Here is a 16,801-nt window from a genome sequence, read left to right as displayed (position 1 = left end):
CGAGTCGTCAAAGTGGTCGGCACTTTGATTTTACAAACACTGATCTCCATGTGAGATATGGCTTCAGAAATTAAATTTTAACTCAGTGCAGAAATTAGTGGGTGTTTTGGGGGGCAAAGCTGACTGAGTTAGTGAACAATTATGAGTATGAAGCTCAGGTGGGTTTATTGTAAAGGACTAATCTGCATGCTCCCACTGTTACCCCAATAGCCATTTAAATTGAAGTTAGGCCTTGCATCCCTAGTGGAGGAGGCCCTCCCAAGTCTGCCTGGCCCTTGTCTGCAGTGGGTAAGGGTTAAGACCCAGCTCTTTAGATTCCCCCCTGATAGGCAAATAGCTACAGTTTGCAAAAGACCACAGACATCTTGGCCCATTGGCTAGAACCAATTGGTCTACGTATGGCTTGAACGTATTCCTCAACCCTGGGGCAAGGCAAGAAGGCCTCATAGATACGTGGGGAATAGATTCAGGAGTAGGCTGTTCAGCCTCTCGGGCCTGTTCTGCCACTCAGTGGGATCATGGCTGATCAACTCAGTGCTGTGTTTCCAATTTCTCACCATACCCTTTGACCCCTTTAGCCTTAGGAACGATATGTCACTCCTTCAAACTACCACATCTATGAAGTACACAGCTAGAACAACAATTGAGGCCCATGATGCTGCTGAGTCAGAAAACACATCTCAATTTAAAACATGGAGCTACATAAAGAGAAAGCCTCTTGATCATGTTCAAATCTTTCAAGTCTCTCACCTCGCTGCATCGTGGCTGCCAACCCTGTTAAATACAGCCCAGTGTGGCAGGAGAGACGCACGCAACAGTGTCCACTGCATTTTCTGTGGAGGAAGAGAGTGGGTTGAGGAGATGCAAGACTCTTTGGCCTTGGGGCCAAAGGGTTTTCTCTTCTCCTCAGCCAGCTGAGTTTGTCATTCCTGCTTGCTCTTCCAACACTTTTCCAAAGACTGAGTCAGAGGTCACAGCCATCAGTGACTCTTTCCCAGTTCTCAGTGTCATAGAGGTCTACAGCACTGACAAAAGCACTTTGTCTCATTGCATCTAAAACAACCACTCAACCATTCTAATCCCAATACCTGCCATCTTCATATCATGCTTGCAGGTCTTTTAACTACGGAGTTATTGACACCCAGGAGGTTGTGGGTCCAGTGGCCAGTTCATTACACATATCTTTGGGCATATGGCTGTCCTCAATCTCGTGAACATAGCTGAGCCAGAACAGACGTTATTGGTTTACCAACGAGCATACGTTGACAGGATTAGCATGCTTCTAAGATCCGAGGGGTGACCTTGCCCAAGGCAGAGATGTCGAGGGTACACCTTAGACAGTGAAGGTAGAAACTATTTAAATCTTTTCTACTGCTGATTAGGTGTTATCCAGGTTTCACCACTGTAGAAGAGAGTGCTGAAGACACAGGCTTTGTAGATCCACAGTTTGATCTTCTCAGTTGGATAGCTGCAGTTCCACACTCTCTTGGATGTAACGGGTGCAGACCTCTGTGATGTGTGGTTTTCCCAATGCTAATATGATATTCTTTACTGAGTACACCAGGAACACCATGAGTAAGGGGTATCGTCCCACACCTGATTTAATTTCCATTGTATTCAGTGGCTCTCAAATTGGCACATCCAGGATCCTTTAGGGAGGTCTCCAAATGGAATATGAAGCTTTTGTTGGATGGATTTCCTTAATGGATCACAGCAAGAAAACTGGACATGTTAGACATACAATACTGTCCAGGAAACATTCAGATTTGATACACAAACTGGGATTCTCAACTGAAGCAGTGTTGAAGTTCTCTCATTAATTTTAGTCATAATTTTTTTAGGCATTCGCTTTGTTCTTGTTCTAATACTTTGAATATTCTAGAGCTTAACGGAAAACCAAATGATGGAACTTTCCTGAGGTTTTCTCCTGTTCTCCTTGGGGTCACCTCCCAGTTGCTCCCACTCGTAGCCTCACCCACTCGCTCATTCGGTCGCCCTTTCTCGATGCCCTCATGCACAGCGAGGGTCTGGGAGAGGGAAGTGGACAGCATGAGGAAAGCAGTAAGCGGGATTCTCCAGTTGCAGAGAAAGGGATTTCTGCTTCACTGATTGGAAGTAACGAGTGAGGAACAGGAGAAGTCCCAAGGAAATTAAGACCATGCCCTGAATATTCATTCCACCCCTTTCCAGGTTTCAGGAGCTCCAACTCACCCAGTTTTCTCCTCAATGTTCAGAAAGGCCTGTATCACCAGGGGAAGTTCATACTTCACGATGTAGAGATAACTGGACATGGCTGAAAGCAGACAAAAGGCATTAGAGTGAATTTTCTGCTCAGATCCCGACAATGAACCATGGCAATGGGCATCTCTTCATCTTAAGATCTAGTTCTCTGAAGATTCCAGATCTGGAAAGGAGGCTAGGAGGCACAGCAGACAGTCAAACCACAGGGGACAGTGAAATCATAGGGACCCAGGTCATCTTGAAGCACTTTATCTATAGTGAGACAGAATATGCTGAGGCTACCACCCTGAGTGGGCAGCTGGGTAACATCATTGTATGGTGCCACTAGCATTGTGCCCACGTGGGGACCAACCTCGCACCATGTGGAAAGGCTGTCTGCTAAATGGAGGTGACCTCACTCCTGCTGTGCTCCATGGGCACCAGAACGGTCAGTAGCTGGGAAGTGTAGTGTGTGTGGCTCCAACAGCTGCTTTGCCCTCCAACCCTTGACCCTGCAATTGTTTTTCAACTGGCTCTTGGTCTCCAGCATTCTTTAAGCGTGTTACTTCCTCCCCATTCACTTGCATCTCCTGACACCCTACCCTACTCTCCCTGTCCCTCTCCAACACTCTGGTTTGTCACCTCTCCCATCCGCCGACCCTTCCTATTCACCCCTTCCCTTTACCCGACTCTTAGGCTCACTCTGTACTTGTCCAGCCCACCTCTCACCATGTGCCCTCTATGTTCTCCCTCTCACTGCTTTCTAGCACACTGCCTCCTTACCCGCAATCTTCACTCTCGACACCTCCCAATCGCTCGCCCTTTCTCAATGCCCTCACATACAGCAAAGGTTTGGGAGAGGGAAGCAGAGAGCATGAGGAAAGTAGCAAGTGGGGAGGACAGGGATGGAGGGTCAATGACATTGAGGTGGAGGTCAGAGCGGGAAGTGAGAATGTGATAGCTTGTTTCAAGAAATAAAGTCTGAGCATGCTCAGAAACTGTGCCATAACAGTGGCATTGCCATTGGGAAAGATCCCTAAATTACCGAGCTAGCTAAAATGTACGCATGTTATTAGTGTGACGATGCTGTCACTTTAAGAGATTATATTGTCTTGGTTTTTATTTGAAGAGAGGTTGCAAGAAAAAGGCATCGAGCTGTCTCTAAGAAAGTAAACAGCTTCTGATGCCTTGAGATGGGGGAATAGGTTTTTGAAGTTGAAACAATGGAAGCAGCCTGGGTGTGGCCAGCTCTCATAGATCAGGCTTTCAATATTTTGTTTAGTTTTTAGGTTTAGAATTAAACAGAAGTCGTTGGGGTCTCAAAAGACTTGGAAGCTTCAGTGTCAGTCTCTTGGCTGCTACTCACTGAATTTTCTCTTGATGTTAATTCCCTCCTGGATTAAAGAACTGCATGTGAGAATCTGAGTCTGAATTCTCCATTCTTTATTGACAAGGGATGATTTTGTGGTATGTTACTATATTGGAACAGCCAATTAGTAATGAGTTACTGTATCTATTATTCTGTTAAGTTTTCCAATAGAGTTAATTTATTCTAAATTCTTCTTTTTTGGTCATATTTTAACAACAGTGTTTACATAAATTGTGTTTCGCTTAATATTGAGTACTTTGACCAGTCTCATTGCATCTGAGACACTTTACATTTACCTTTAAAATAGGGAAATGTTAGGGTCGAGGTTACCTTCTCAAAATATTTTTGAGGGGGGTCTGGTCTGGCCCATAACATTAGAACTTGCTTTATACAAGCGATATATCAATGAACACTGGCAGGACACAAAATGAATCGTTCAGTGGCAGCCTGCTATGAATGGTGGAATGTCAAGTGGGATTGTCAAAGTCTGGTTTCATAGATAACACTGCTGTATTCTCACACTCTTAATTAAAGAGAACAGCATCAATAAGGAATGTATGTCAGAGACACTTTGACCATAAGGGAATAATACTTTTGCAGTGAGCAGACTTAAATGAATTATGCACACGTAAAGAAGGCACAGATGCTCTATGATGCTGAAGCTACTCACTAAATAATCATCACATGCAATGAATCGTCATTGCACAATTTAATCAGAAAGAGTCAACATAAGGTCAGTTTTAAAGCTGCAGTTGTTATGGTGTCTACTATACTGATAATCAATGAGTACATAATTCCAATGCAAGGCAGTGAGGTACAATATGTTGGTTTAACTGGGCAGTTATTATCCAAGCAGCTTCCTTTGTGTGGTGTCTATTGCAACGCTGTAACACATCAGTGAGAGGAGCTCAACGAGATGGAGACTGGGGGAGGAGAGGTTGAAATCTTTCTTTCAACAAAAAAATGAGAAAATGTCCATTTTTCTCCACAATGATAATATCGAGGAAAGAGACACAGAATAAACAGGCGATTTCTGAAAACGTGATCGCATCAATTGTGGAAGAAAGCAGACTTTCCATTATATCATTAAACTGAAGGTTCCTTGCCAGTGCTGCTATGGAAACAGTCCTTTGCAGCCGGTGGGTATAAAGGAAGAGCAGCTGAATTGGGAATTAAAGCTCAGTACACTCTGAGCTGCCAACATGAGGATTGGAGGTCAGTCATTCAATGCACAATGGAAGGAACTCCTTTGGCAAAACTAAAAACCATCTTTTTCTCTCTGGGTTAAGGAGTTAATGTTCTGGGGAAGGTCAGCTTTCCCATACAGTGCTCTCACTAAATATAATGCCAACCTTGCAATTTCTGAACTAATATCTCAGTGACAGAAAGATAAAAACAGGGATTGAGATCATCTTACAACACACATACCCTTAGTGTGCATGTGACCCTCAGTGCCGACTCAGCCATTCAATAGTGAGACTTTTATGTCAACTCAATTCCACCCCAATAATATCCTTCGGTTCTGAGTCCTTAAAGATCTGGGGTGGCAGAGTGACTCAGCTGTTCGCACCACCCCAGGGACCCAGGTTTAATTCTACCCTGTCTGTGTGGAGTTTGCCTGTTCTCCCCGTGTCTGTGTGGGTTTCCTCTGGGTGCTGTTTCCTCCCACAGATGTGCAAGTTAGGTGGACTGGCCATGCTAAATTGTACCATGATGTTTGGGCTAGATGGAGTGACCATGCTAAATGTGAAGTTATGGGGGCTAGGTTTGGATGGGATTTTTTTTGGAGGGTTGGTCTGTTTGCACACTGTAGGGACTCGATCATGCCTTGATTGAACTGAACAAATGAGATTTCATGGCCTTCTAGGTCACAGAATTCCATAGATCCCCAGTCTCAATCAGTCTGGGACAGGTACAGCAGCCAACAGCAAGACCTTCCCTCTTGACATTTTAGGGTGTTACTTTCAAGTGTACTTTTGGCACCTAAAGCTCCTCAGTAAAGCAATGGAACAATGCAGCCTCTTAAACATGGCACTGTATTGACAACAAAAGATCATTTCAGTTTTCTACACACTGCATGTACGTTGGTATATCTTTTGTCCCCATCTTAACTCCCCTAAAAGATGATTACTTGATCTCAATCCTGTGGAATGTGCAAAGCAGTGTTTCCACTTCCTACCTCCAATATTTTGTAGAGTGATCGCCAGAGCAGCTGCTAGTTTTCCAGGAGTCCCGAAAGCCCTCAGACCGAGCTGTTCATATGCACGGATTCCTGAGGGAATAATGGGGAAGGGTGATTTAATCACAACATAGAAGCTGCAGAATTATCAGACAATGCACTTGGATGCTTCAAAAGTGTACATCACAAATAAAAGACACTGCAGTGGGACCTGTCCCATCATATCTTCAAGGGGTGCATCTGGTCTCACGGACGAGACAGAGAAAAGGGAAATGGATAAAGTTTGGTAAAGTTGAAAATCCACTGCATTTTGGTGTAATCCCCTCCAAAATATTTGTTGGATTCTGCCAGATCAGTCAAAATCCCACAAAGTCTCCAGTTTTATAAACTCTGCATGTGGTCCCTTGTACTGGTTTCAGCACCTACCCTTCAGGCAGGCTAGTGATTGGTCAGAACAAGTCTGGGGGGTGGCATAATGCTTCAATGGTTAACACCTCTGCCACACAGAGCCAGGCACCTGGGTTTGATTCCAGCCTTGGGAGACTGTCAGTTTGAGGTTCGCACACATATCTGCGTAGGTTTCCTCTGGGTGCTCAGGTTTCCTCTCACAGTCCAAAGGTGTGTAGGTTAGATGCTCTGGCCATGCTAAATTGCTCATAGTGTTCAGGGATATGCAGACCAGGTGGGTTAGCCAAGGGAAATGTGGGGTTACAGGGATAGGATGGGGGGAATGGGATGTGGGTCTGGGTATTATGGTCGTCAAAGGGTCAGTGCAGACCTAATGGGTCAAATGGCCTCTTTTCTCACTCTATGATTCTAAATGTTAAAGCTAGAGGCCTGTGAGTATGTTGTCCAGCATCACTCTCAATCTAATGATAGCGCGTTAATATATGGGGAACTAAATTAGGGTATGCAGTTAAACTATACCAAATTGTTAGAGGAAGCAGACAGCAAGACCCGAGTCATGGGCCTTTGTTGGCCCTCAGCTTGCTCTAAGGTGGCTGCACATATGCCTGAAGGTTTCACCTTGTGCCCTTCCATCTCCCACCTGGTACTTAGAGAAGAAAAAGCCCATAAACCTTTTGAATGGCTCTCTGATCTTTCTCTCCGATTGGTGACAGATTAATCCTAGATTCCTGGGGGCTTAGCAACTCCTGGTGTCACTGAGACATGTGGAAGGGCATCCTGCAAATTTTCCTTTGGAAAATTACCAAACAGGCAACTGTTGACGGGGCCTCCATCGCCAACACTAATAACATCAAAGGAAATTCCTAACCCAGACACATTTGTCTTCCATGCGTTCTTCAGTAAACTAAAGTTCGGCGGTTTCCTCTCCCTCAGACAAAGTACAGCATAGGGAAGGTCCATGTTAAATAAAACTTACCAACCACACCTGAAGCTTTCAGAAGCAAGTGAATGGAATAGGAGGAGAGTAAGGCCACAGTTGTCAACAGAAAGCTGAAAGGAAACAGGAGGAAAAGGAGTCAAAAAATAATTTCCAAATCAGTTCATGGCAAAATCACATGCATCCTCTATGCTTCTGTTGAGACTTTAATGTTTTTACCAATACTTCAATATGCATATTTAAGGGATGCAATGGCTTAGTGGTATCATTGGGAGACTATCTATCAGAAACTATCAGGTGATGTTCTAGGCACCTGGATTCAAATCCTGCCATGGGGAAAAGAAATTAGATTAGATTACTTACAGTGTAGAAACAGGTCCTTCGGCCCAACAAGTCCACACCGACCCGCCGAAGCGCAACCCACCCATATCCCTACATTTACCCCTTACCTAACACTACGGGCAATTTAGCATGGTCAATTCACCTGACCTGCACATCTTTGGACTGTGGGAGGAAACCGGAGCAAACCCACACAGACACGGGGAGAATGTGCAAACTCCACACAGTCAGTCGCCTGAGGCGGGAATTGAACCTGGGTCTCTGGCGCTGTGAGGCAGCAGCGCTAACCACTGTGCCACCGTGCCGCCCAAATCTGGAATTAAGAGTCTAATGATGACCATGCATCAATTGTTGATTGTCAGGAAAAGCCCATTAATACTCTTTAGGAAAGGGAACCACCATCCTTACCTAGTCTTGCCTACATGTGACTCCAGACCCACTGCAATGTGGTTGACTCTTAACTGCCCTCTGGGCAATTAGGGATGGGCAATAAATAGTCAGCAACACCCACATCCCATGAATGAATTAAACAAAAAATACTTTCCCCAAAAATGTTTTTTTAACAGCATGGCTTCAGTGATGTGATTTCTGAACATGCTCCTTGTTGAGATTGCCCTTCATAAATCATAGAAAAATACTGATGGCTTAAGCACACTTTCTGAAATTCCACAGCAATAGGAGTAGGTCATTCATCCCATCAAACCTGCTCCACCATTTAGCACAAACATAGCTGATTGAACATTTCAATAACCTTTTATGCCATTGATAACCAGAAATCTATCACTTTCTACTTTAAATACACACAAAGACTGAGCTTCCACAGCCCTCCGGAGTGGAGATTCACAACCTTCAGAGTGAACAATTTCTCCTCATCTCGGTCTTAAATTGTATCCCTCTTTGAGCCCCTGATTTTACACTCCCAACCAGGAAGACATCTTAACCTGGATCTACCCTGTCTATCCTTTTCAGTGTTTTGGAGGTTTTAGTGAGGTTATCTCTCATTCTTTCAGACACTAGAGAAGACATGCCCAGCACCATTATGTTCTGTCCCACCTTTCAATTGTTTCAGAATTCCAGCCCAAAGAGAGTTTGAAGAAGAGTTAGGAACAGAATCTGAGAGTATGATTCATGGGAAGAATTCCATATGGAAATTCCTATTCCAAAGTGAGTTCTTTGCAGTAAGATGCCATAAAATTAATCATCACGGGGTTAGAATCCGAAACCTTCCTTCTCCTGAATGCTGCTCATTGGTACTGTATCACATCAACTCTTGCCCTTTCTTTATTGGCCTTCCTCATGATGCCACTTCGGAGTTTTGGTGAACACAGGGACTTCCTGGTCAAATGTGCAGGAGCATGGAAACATAGAAAATAGGAGCAGGCGTAGGCCATTTGGCCCTTTGTTACTGCTCTGCCATTCAATATGATCATCCAACTCAGCACCCTCTTCTTGCTTCCTCCCCACACCCTTTGATCTCCTTAGCTCCTGCACTTAACTCCTTCTTGAAAACATTCAGCCACTTCTATGGCAGAGAAACCACAGGCTCACTACTCCCTGGAGAAGAAATTCCTCCTCATGTCAGTCCTAAGTGGCCCACCTTGTATCCTTAGATTGTGATCCCTGGTTCTAGACTCCCTGGTCATTAGAAATACCCTTCCTGCCTTTACCCTGTCCAGAAACAGGCACAGAAATTGCTGGAAAAGCTCAGCAGGTGTGGCAGCATTCGTTAAGAGAAATGTTTTGGGACCCTTCCTCTGTTCTGAGCTTTTCCAGTAATTAGATTAGATTCCCTACAGTGTGGAAGCAGGCCGTTTGGCCCAACCAGTCCACACCAACCCTCCAAAGAGTAACCCACCCAGACCGTTTCCAAGCACAATGTCTATGTTTGTTTCTGATTTACAGCATTCACAGTTATTTCAGTTTTTACCCTGTCTGGATCTGTTAGGATTTTAATGATCTCCATGAGATCCGCCCTCTTATAATCACTAAACCAATCCAGTCTCTCTTAAAATGTCAGTCCCAGCAATCCGTCTGGTAAACCATGAAATGGAATGGGCTGCCTCTTCTTTCAGCATCCTCTCTGCTCCCATTTGTCACTTTTTGTTAATCAGCAACTTAATCGTTTGGGAATCATGGGGTCAGATTTGTTCCTTTGCTGCACTGTATGATGGGCCTTCTTGTAGTACACAGAAAACAGATAGATCTCTTGCTGTCTGATTGAATTAAAGCTTCACTTTCAGTATCTGCAAGGGACTATTGTGAAGCAAAATACTGCAATACTGGAAATCTGGAATAAGAACAGAAAACAGCTGAAAAGACAGTGGCATGGGGTCTCAGTGGTTAGCACTGCTGCCTCACAGTGCCAGGGACCTGGGCTCAATACCAGCCTCGGGTGACTGGCTGTGTGTGGAGTTTGCCTATTCTCCCCGTGTCTGTGTGGGTTGCTTCCAGGTTCTCCCGGCTTCCTCACACAGTCCAAAGATGTGCAAGTTAGATGGATTGGCCAGGCTAAATAGTTTTCAAGGATGTGTAAGTTAGGTTGATTAGACATGGGTGGTGCAGAGTTCCAGGGATAGTCCAGGTGCAGGGTGGGGGTGCGGGGAGTTGGAGATTGATCTTTGGAGGGCTGGTGTGGACCTGTTGGGCCAAATGGGAGAAAGTGAGGTCTGCAGATGCTGGAGTCAGAGAGTGTGGTGCTGGAAAAACACAGCAGGTCAGGCTGCATCCGAGGAGCAGGAAAATCGACATTTCGGGCTGGAGCCCTTCATCAGCAATTTCCTGCTGAAGGGTTCTGGCCCAAAACATTGATTCTCCTGCTTCTCGGATGCTGCCTGACCTGCTGTGCTTTTCCAGTAGCACACTCTTGACTCTTTTGGGCCAAATGGCCTGTTTCCAAACTGTAGGCATTCTATGGCACAGCAGGTCAGGGAACATCATGTTTAGAGAGGAAAGAGTTTCAGTTGGATCAATAGGTTAGTGATCATACTAAAATGTTAGGTGCTTTTCTGCTGAGGTATGTGTGTGAGTGAGGGAGTGTGTGTGGATGCACACTGAATATTCCCACCTCTACTGTATCAAAGGCCCAGTATTATTTCTCTCCATCAATGGCTGCAATCATCCAGACCTCTCTTACAGTTCATTCGTCATTTGAAAACCTGGCATGAGTTATAAGCTGAATGTGTTGCGGGGTGAGGGGTGGGGGCTTATCTATCTCCTACTACTAGCCAACAGCAGCACTCACATTAGGGGACAATGGCTGAGAAACATGCCTGGTTCCATCTCTGGTCGAACTGTATTTATTCTGCTCCTGAGACAGCTGTGATTATCATGTTCATGATAATGGTTGAATGATCAATTGCTGTCAGGGACTGATTAATTCCGCGAGTTATTTTATTTGAAACAGTAAAACACACTATAAGTCATGAAGCAGGCATTACAGCAAACCCACTGTACATTTCTCCACATGTGCAGCTTGTAGACCCACAGCGAACTGTCAGGCAAAGTTGCAATATTGCATATGCACAGCACATGGAGTCCTTCCAGGTGGGGGTTTTAGTGTGTTAAATTTATTTTTCTTAAAGGCAAGATATGTGCACAATAGAGATCAGATTACACAGCACAGACCTAAGTTCAGCACTGTCAGTGTCACTCAGTAGGGGTCCACCTGAGAACTTGAGGCTGAACATGGGGTGCGCTTTTGAGATATAGCTAGGGTCAATTTCAACCTTATTCTGGATTAGAGTGGTGCTGGAAAAGCACAGCAGTTCAGGCAGCATTCAAGGAGCAGGAAAATTGACGTTTCAGGCAAAAGCCCTTCGTCAGGAATAGAGGAATCCTTTTTTCCTGCTCCTCAGATGCTGCCTAAACTGCTGTGCTTTTGCAGCACCACTCTAATCCAGAATCTGGTTTCCAGCATCTGCAATCATTGTTTTTACCTAGTCAATTTTAACCTTACCCAACCCCAGGAAACTATGAGGATTGGGTTAGGATGGGAGTTGTGGGGGTGCAAGTGAAATGCTGTTTTGACACACTGTTCAAATTCATATTCCACTTGAATCCATGAACACAACACTGGAGAGGTTATTAAAATGATGCTGCCAAAGATCTTGTGTAGCTCCAGTCATTAGGTTAAAATAACCCCCTTTTTGAGAAACATCAGAGTAGAGAGACCTTCAATCCTTTTGTCTAGGAGTGCCCACTCCTACCATGGACTAGGGAGACTGAAAATGGCTTCTATTTCCCAACACTAATGCCCTGAACTTTGCAGGGTTATGGAGATAGGCTGGGAGACAGGGTCTAACCAACTCATTCCTGCAGGAGGTCAGCACAGACATCACAGAACAATGAACTGAATTTGGGACCTTCCCAAGCACAGTTCATTTATCCATTGAGAACCAGAGGGAACTGAATGTTTAACACTTATAACAAGAAGTGACAACAATGATGTGTTTTATGAGTTTCATAGTTAAAGAAATAACACATTTTCTAAAAAAAAATGTTCTTTCCCCCAGTCAGATGTTTCACAAATTATCAGACAAGTAACTGTACTGTCTGCAACATAGTGTTTGCTGAACATACAAATCAGGGCATTCTCATGTCTGCTTAGCAGGGTGATTGCCAAAAAAGCCTCCATTGATAAAAGCCCCGTTTCTCACAGAAAATAAATCCTTCAGTATAGGAACATATTCATCATAATTTCAGACACCAGCACATTCCATCGGGAGTTTTGTTTTTGTGTGCACTTTTTCATTTCCAGCCTGTGTGAAATTTTCATTTCAATCCTCGCTGTTTTTGTGAATTTTGACCTCCATAGCATAAAGGAGCAGCTCATTTTTTGATCCGCAGTGATCTATGCTGGGGACAAGCACTGTGAGGAAAAGCAAATTGCCTCTGTTCTGCACTCCCACCAACGGGTTGCCAACTTCGAATGAATGCTCTGTGGAGATTTTATCACCTCATGCTTCATTCAGTCGTGAAACCTGCACTTCCCACCCCTTCTCCATATACATTTTTTTATTTAATGACATGCAAATGAAAGTTAAAAAGATGCATCTTTTTAAAGTCTTCACATGATCCCTTTCTGAAGAGTAACGTACAAGAAATTAATCTCCAAATCTATAGAACAACTTTGGAGTGCTGGCAACTCCACTTCATCACTAATGTATCACAGTGCCAATTTCACAAGAGCATTCCCCTATGGCAACAGGCTGATATTTCTCACACCAGCTTTCTCTCAGTAAAACTGTAGCTGTTTTTTTGGTCAAATGTTTGCTGTGCAATCGTGCCATTAAAACTGCAAAATGATTCCAACATTTTACCTCTACACTCACTTGCCATTTTAAGGAGGCTTAACGATCTTTAATGAATCGTGGTAGCATCTTATTACTTAGCTTCTAAGGTGATTAGTGGTCTGAAATCTCCCCTCCCCCACTGCCACCGTATCCTGCCCTAACCCAATTTTATTCCTGCTCAACTGTTCAACCCACGTTCAGCGCAGCATAAGCTCGGCACAGCACAGTGTGTGCCTTGAGACAAGATTGACTGGAACATCTGGGAGAATTAGTGCCATGGATTAGTGGAAGAGGAAAAGAATCATTAAATCCTCCTTCCTTTAGCAAAGAGCTAAAATGAGGGACTAAATCCCATATGTCTTCAAATGCTAAGAATCCACATGTCACCCTTCAGAAAAAAAAACAGTGACAAAATATTTCACATCGCATGTAAATGTCATCGGTTCAGCCATATCCGATATTTGTGTCTTATGTAAAATGTGACTGATGCATGTTGAGTAAACGCAGCAGGTTATATTACTGTCACATTCGAGAAGCTGATGTCTGATAGTGCAGATAGATTGAAGTTGATTATAGTGTAATGCAGATACATCCTACTCTCATATCTGTCAAATAAAACTTCATAACATTTTAGCTGCAAACACCAGCCTTCAAATCTCTTTCCCTAGGCAAAATTTTGGTATCTCCAAACTACTGTGTTTTCTTCATTTCAACACAAAAGCAAAGTTTTAAGGTAAATTAGAGAGGTTTAAATTCAAATATAGGTCTCCAAACTGTTCTGCCTATTAACTCTTTGATGTTCAAATCTCAGACCTCAGTCCTCATTTATCTCTTGTTTAACTCTCAGAATGTAATAGTGAACTGACTTTTGCAGTTTGCACTCCAGCTTGAACCCTAAATTCTTCTGATTTTAATGGTTTTGGTATCGATTAAAATTCTGCACATACTATTTACATTTTACATGGGTGTGTTAATCAGGCTTAACTTTGGCACATCGGATCCTCTAAGCTGTGTTAAATCTGCTATGCATTGCTGTCTTATTTCACTGCTGCTGTCTTTGAGATTAACACAGCTTTGCATGCCCGCATCCTAAATGGAACATTACTTGTGTTCTGTGTGGTACATTTCCAATTGAGGCATAATAAAACACCTCCCCAACTTAAATAGTACGTTGATTTGGAAAGAAGGGTGCAATCTTATCGGGGTCCGGGTGGAGTAGTTTGGCAAGATGTGTGGCAGAATCGGGCAAGAAGTCTTGCTACATTGTTTATGCTTTTCACAAAAGGTCTGGTGAATGTTTCACTCAGCAGTGGCAAATTGCCAATTAAGGGCAAATACTATTTGGTAAGTCCCTAATGGATAGCCCAACCTTGCTCACTGGGAAACAGAATCTTGGGTGTGCTCCATGAGTACCAATTACATGCACCCTACAAAAATGGCATCCAAAATGTGCCAGCCTCTAAGATTACTTCCATCCACATCATCACTACAGTTAAGAAAGCACACCAAAGCCTCTACTTCTTCAGAAAGCTAAGGAAAACAGCATATCCACAATGACTCTTACCAATTTTTATAGATGTACCATAGAAAGCACCATATTTGGATGCATCCCAGCTTGGTAGGGCAACCGCTCTGCCCAAGACTGCAAGAAATGATAGGGAGTTGTGAATGCAGAGCAGTCCATCACAAAAGCCAGCCTTCCTTCCATTGAGTCCAACTATACTTCCCACTCTGGTTATACTCTCTTCCACCAGGCAGAAGATACAAATATTTGAAAACATGTACCAACAGATTCAAGAATAGCTTCTTCCCCACAGTTATCTGACTTATGAACAGACCTCTCATATATTAGAGTTGATCTTTCTCTGGACTTTCTCTGGAGCTGTAGCACTATATTCTGCATTCTGTTCTATTACGCTGGTGCACTTAGGTAAGGTATTATTTGTCTGGACAGCACACGCACCAATACTTTTCACTATATCTCAATACATGTGACAATATCAAATCAAATCAAATCAAAAACTAATGGCACATCTCTGATCCACTTCCAGGACATTTCTGCCTTCAATGCTGGACCTCAGATTGCACCAGTATTTCTCGTTGCAACGATGCAAAAAGGAGAATGTGCCCTTAGGGATATGCACCAGCTCATTGACTGGTCCAGTCTGTATCTCTGCGCTCTTCACTCACTTCCCATAGTCCTCACTTACTCTGAGCCTTCTTGGATATTCACAGCACCTTTGCTTTCGATGCCTTGCCTTGACCTTTTATGCTTTGCCACCACAGCCAGGAATACCAGGCTCATATTACTGCTGCAATGCCAATTAGCATCGACACAAAGGCAGGAAGCTGGTCATGGTTGTCAGCAGGGCTCAGTCAAGATAATGGGGATAGCCTTCGCTTAGGAGCTTCTGGCACAGTCAGTCAAGGGCAGCCTCCGATACCAGTCTAGGACCTGCTCTGGGTGGTCAGAGTCAGATTTCTCTCCACGTTAGGGGTGAAGAGTTGTCCATTGAGCAGCTCAGATCCCAGTTTAATTCTTTCTGCCCTACTGCAGGGTGTTTTCCTCAGGAAATGGAAGAAAGGCAGGTGTTACAGAAGTAGTATATTATTGCGGTGCAGTGAAGAGTGTAAGGCAAATCACAAAAGCACACTGAAGATATTTATCCTTCAGGAGATAAGACATGTGTTATGAATTTGAACATGAAATCCAGGCTGATACTGCAGTGAACTCCATTTGAAACATCATAATAGTCAAGGCTATGGCCCTAGCACTGGAAAGTGAGACTAGTGTCAATTTTGTTTTCACTTGTGGGATGTGGGTGTTGCTGCCTGGGCCAGCCTTTACTGGTTGCCCTTGAGAAGCAGATGGTGAGCTGCCTTCTTGAACAGCTGGAGTCCCTGTGCCATAGGTAGACCCACAATGCCCCTGGGGAAGGAATAGCATTGTTTTGGCAGTACAGATTCAATGGTTGAAGGGCCACTTCAGCATTAATTGATTCTATGCAGTCGAGTCAATTTTTTTGGATGGGATGTTTAACTGAGGCTCTATTTGGTCAGAATAAAATAATTTGATGTCTCGATATGAAAGAAGAGCAATGGAATCCTCTCCAGTGTCCAGGCCAATAGGTATCTCTAAGTTAGCATCATGAAAAAACAGATTATCTCGCCATTATCAAACTGTGGTTTTGTGGGAGCTTGCTGTGTACAAATTGACAGCTGCATTTCCTACATTATAACACTTCAAAAACATTTCACTGGCTGTAAAGAGCTCCTGGGTGTCCTAAGGACATTCACATGCTAATCTTTCCTTGTTTCACTCGCACGGAATTCAGACCTTGTTTTTTCGCCTAGCCAGCAACTTCCTAAAACATCTAATTTAAATGTTTGAAAGGGTACATAGTAAGGCAAATATTTCAGGACAAATGGAAGGGAGCAGTCTGTTACCCAAATCCAATTTATTGTTTGGGTAAAAATAAATATTAGTCATGACGAATAAATATTCTAGGTAATAAATATTACCTAGAAAATGAATCCTTCACGTGAATGCTCAATTATATTGCTCAAGTAAAGAATTTGTCCTGCAACTTCTAGCTTACCAGCCACTCTTCACTTAGAGCTTCATTTTGTAGGCATTAATTTAGTTTGTATTTGCAAAGGTTTTACGCATGGATTTGGGGCTTTCCGACAATGTGTCGCCATCACCACAAACAAATGGACTTCTGCTGAACAAATGTCAGTAAATATTGGGATAGTCAAGTACTCTGTTGCAAATTTGTGGGGGCACTCCATGATTAGACCTGAGGAGGAGGGAGGGAGGGAGAACCGAGGGTATTTGCGACTCCAAGACTAAGATTTGAATACTGATAAAGCTTGCTGGAAAAATACTGACTACTCTGAAGCCACTCTCACTCCCTTCCACCTGATTATTTTCTGCATTTACTCAGAGAGCTGCACTATGCAAGATGACTGAACGAGGACGTCAGTTCAGACTTCATGACGTCGTTCAATATTTTGTTTGAATCCCTGCCCATTCCAATTGCAGACACACAAGCAGA

The 16,801-nt window shown here is 43.6% G+C and overlaps 1 protein-coding gene across 2 annotated transcripts in view; it reads right to left on the bottom strand.

Annotated features, from left to right (window-relative positions):
• The window catches only part of slc38a3b (solute carrier family 38 member 3b), a 136,709-nt gene that overhangs the window by 59,058 nt on the left and 60,850 nt on the right, over window positions 1-16,801 (bottom strand). For both annotated transcript variants that reach the window (XM_072581937.1, XM_072581936.1), the window contains exons 5-7: window positions 7,153-7,226; window positions 5,769-5,861; window positions 2,212-2,293 (exon numbers count right to left, since the gene is read on the bottom strand). In XM_072581937.1, coding sequence (XP_072438038.1) covers window positions 2,212-2,293; window positions 5,769-5,861; window positions 7,153-7,226 — 249 coding nt within the window. The remainder of the gene's footprint in view (window positions 1-2,211; window positions 2,294-5,768; window positions 5,862-7,152; window positions 7,227-16,801) is intronic.

This window comes from Chiloscyllium punctatum, chromosome 12, assembly GCF_047496795.1.
Source record: "Chiloscyllium punctatum isolate Juve2018m chromosome 12, sChiPun1.3, whole genome shotgun sequence".
NCBI lineage: Eukaryota > Metazoa > Chordata > Chondrichthyes > Orectolobiformes > Hemiscylliidae > Chiloscyllium > Chiloscyllium punctatum.
This window is presented reverse-complemented; position numbering and strand designations above follow the sequence as displayed.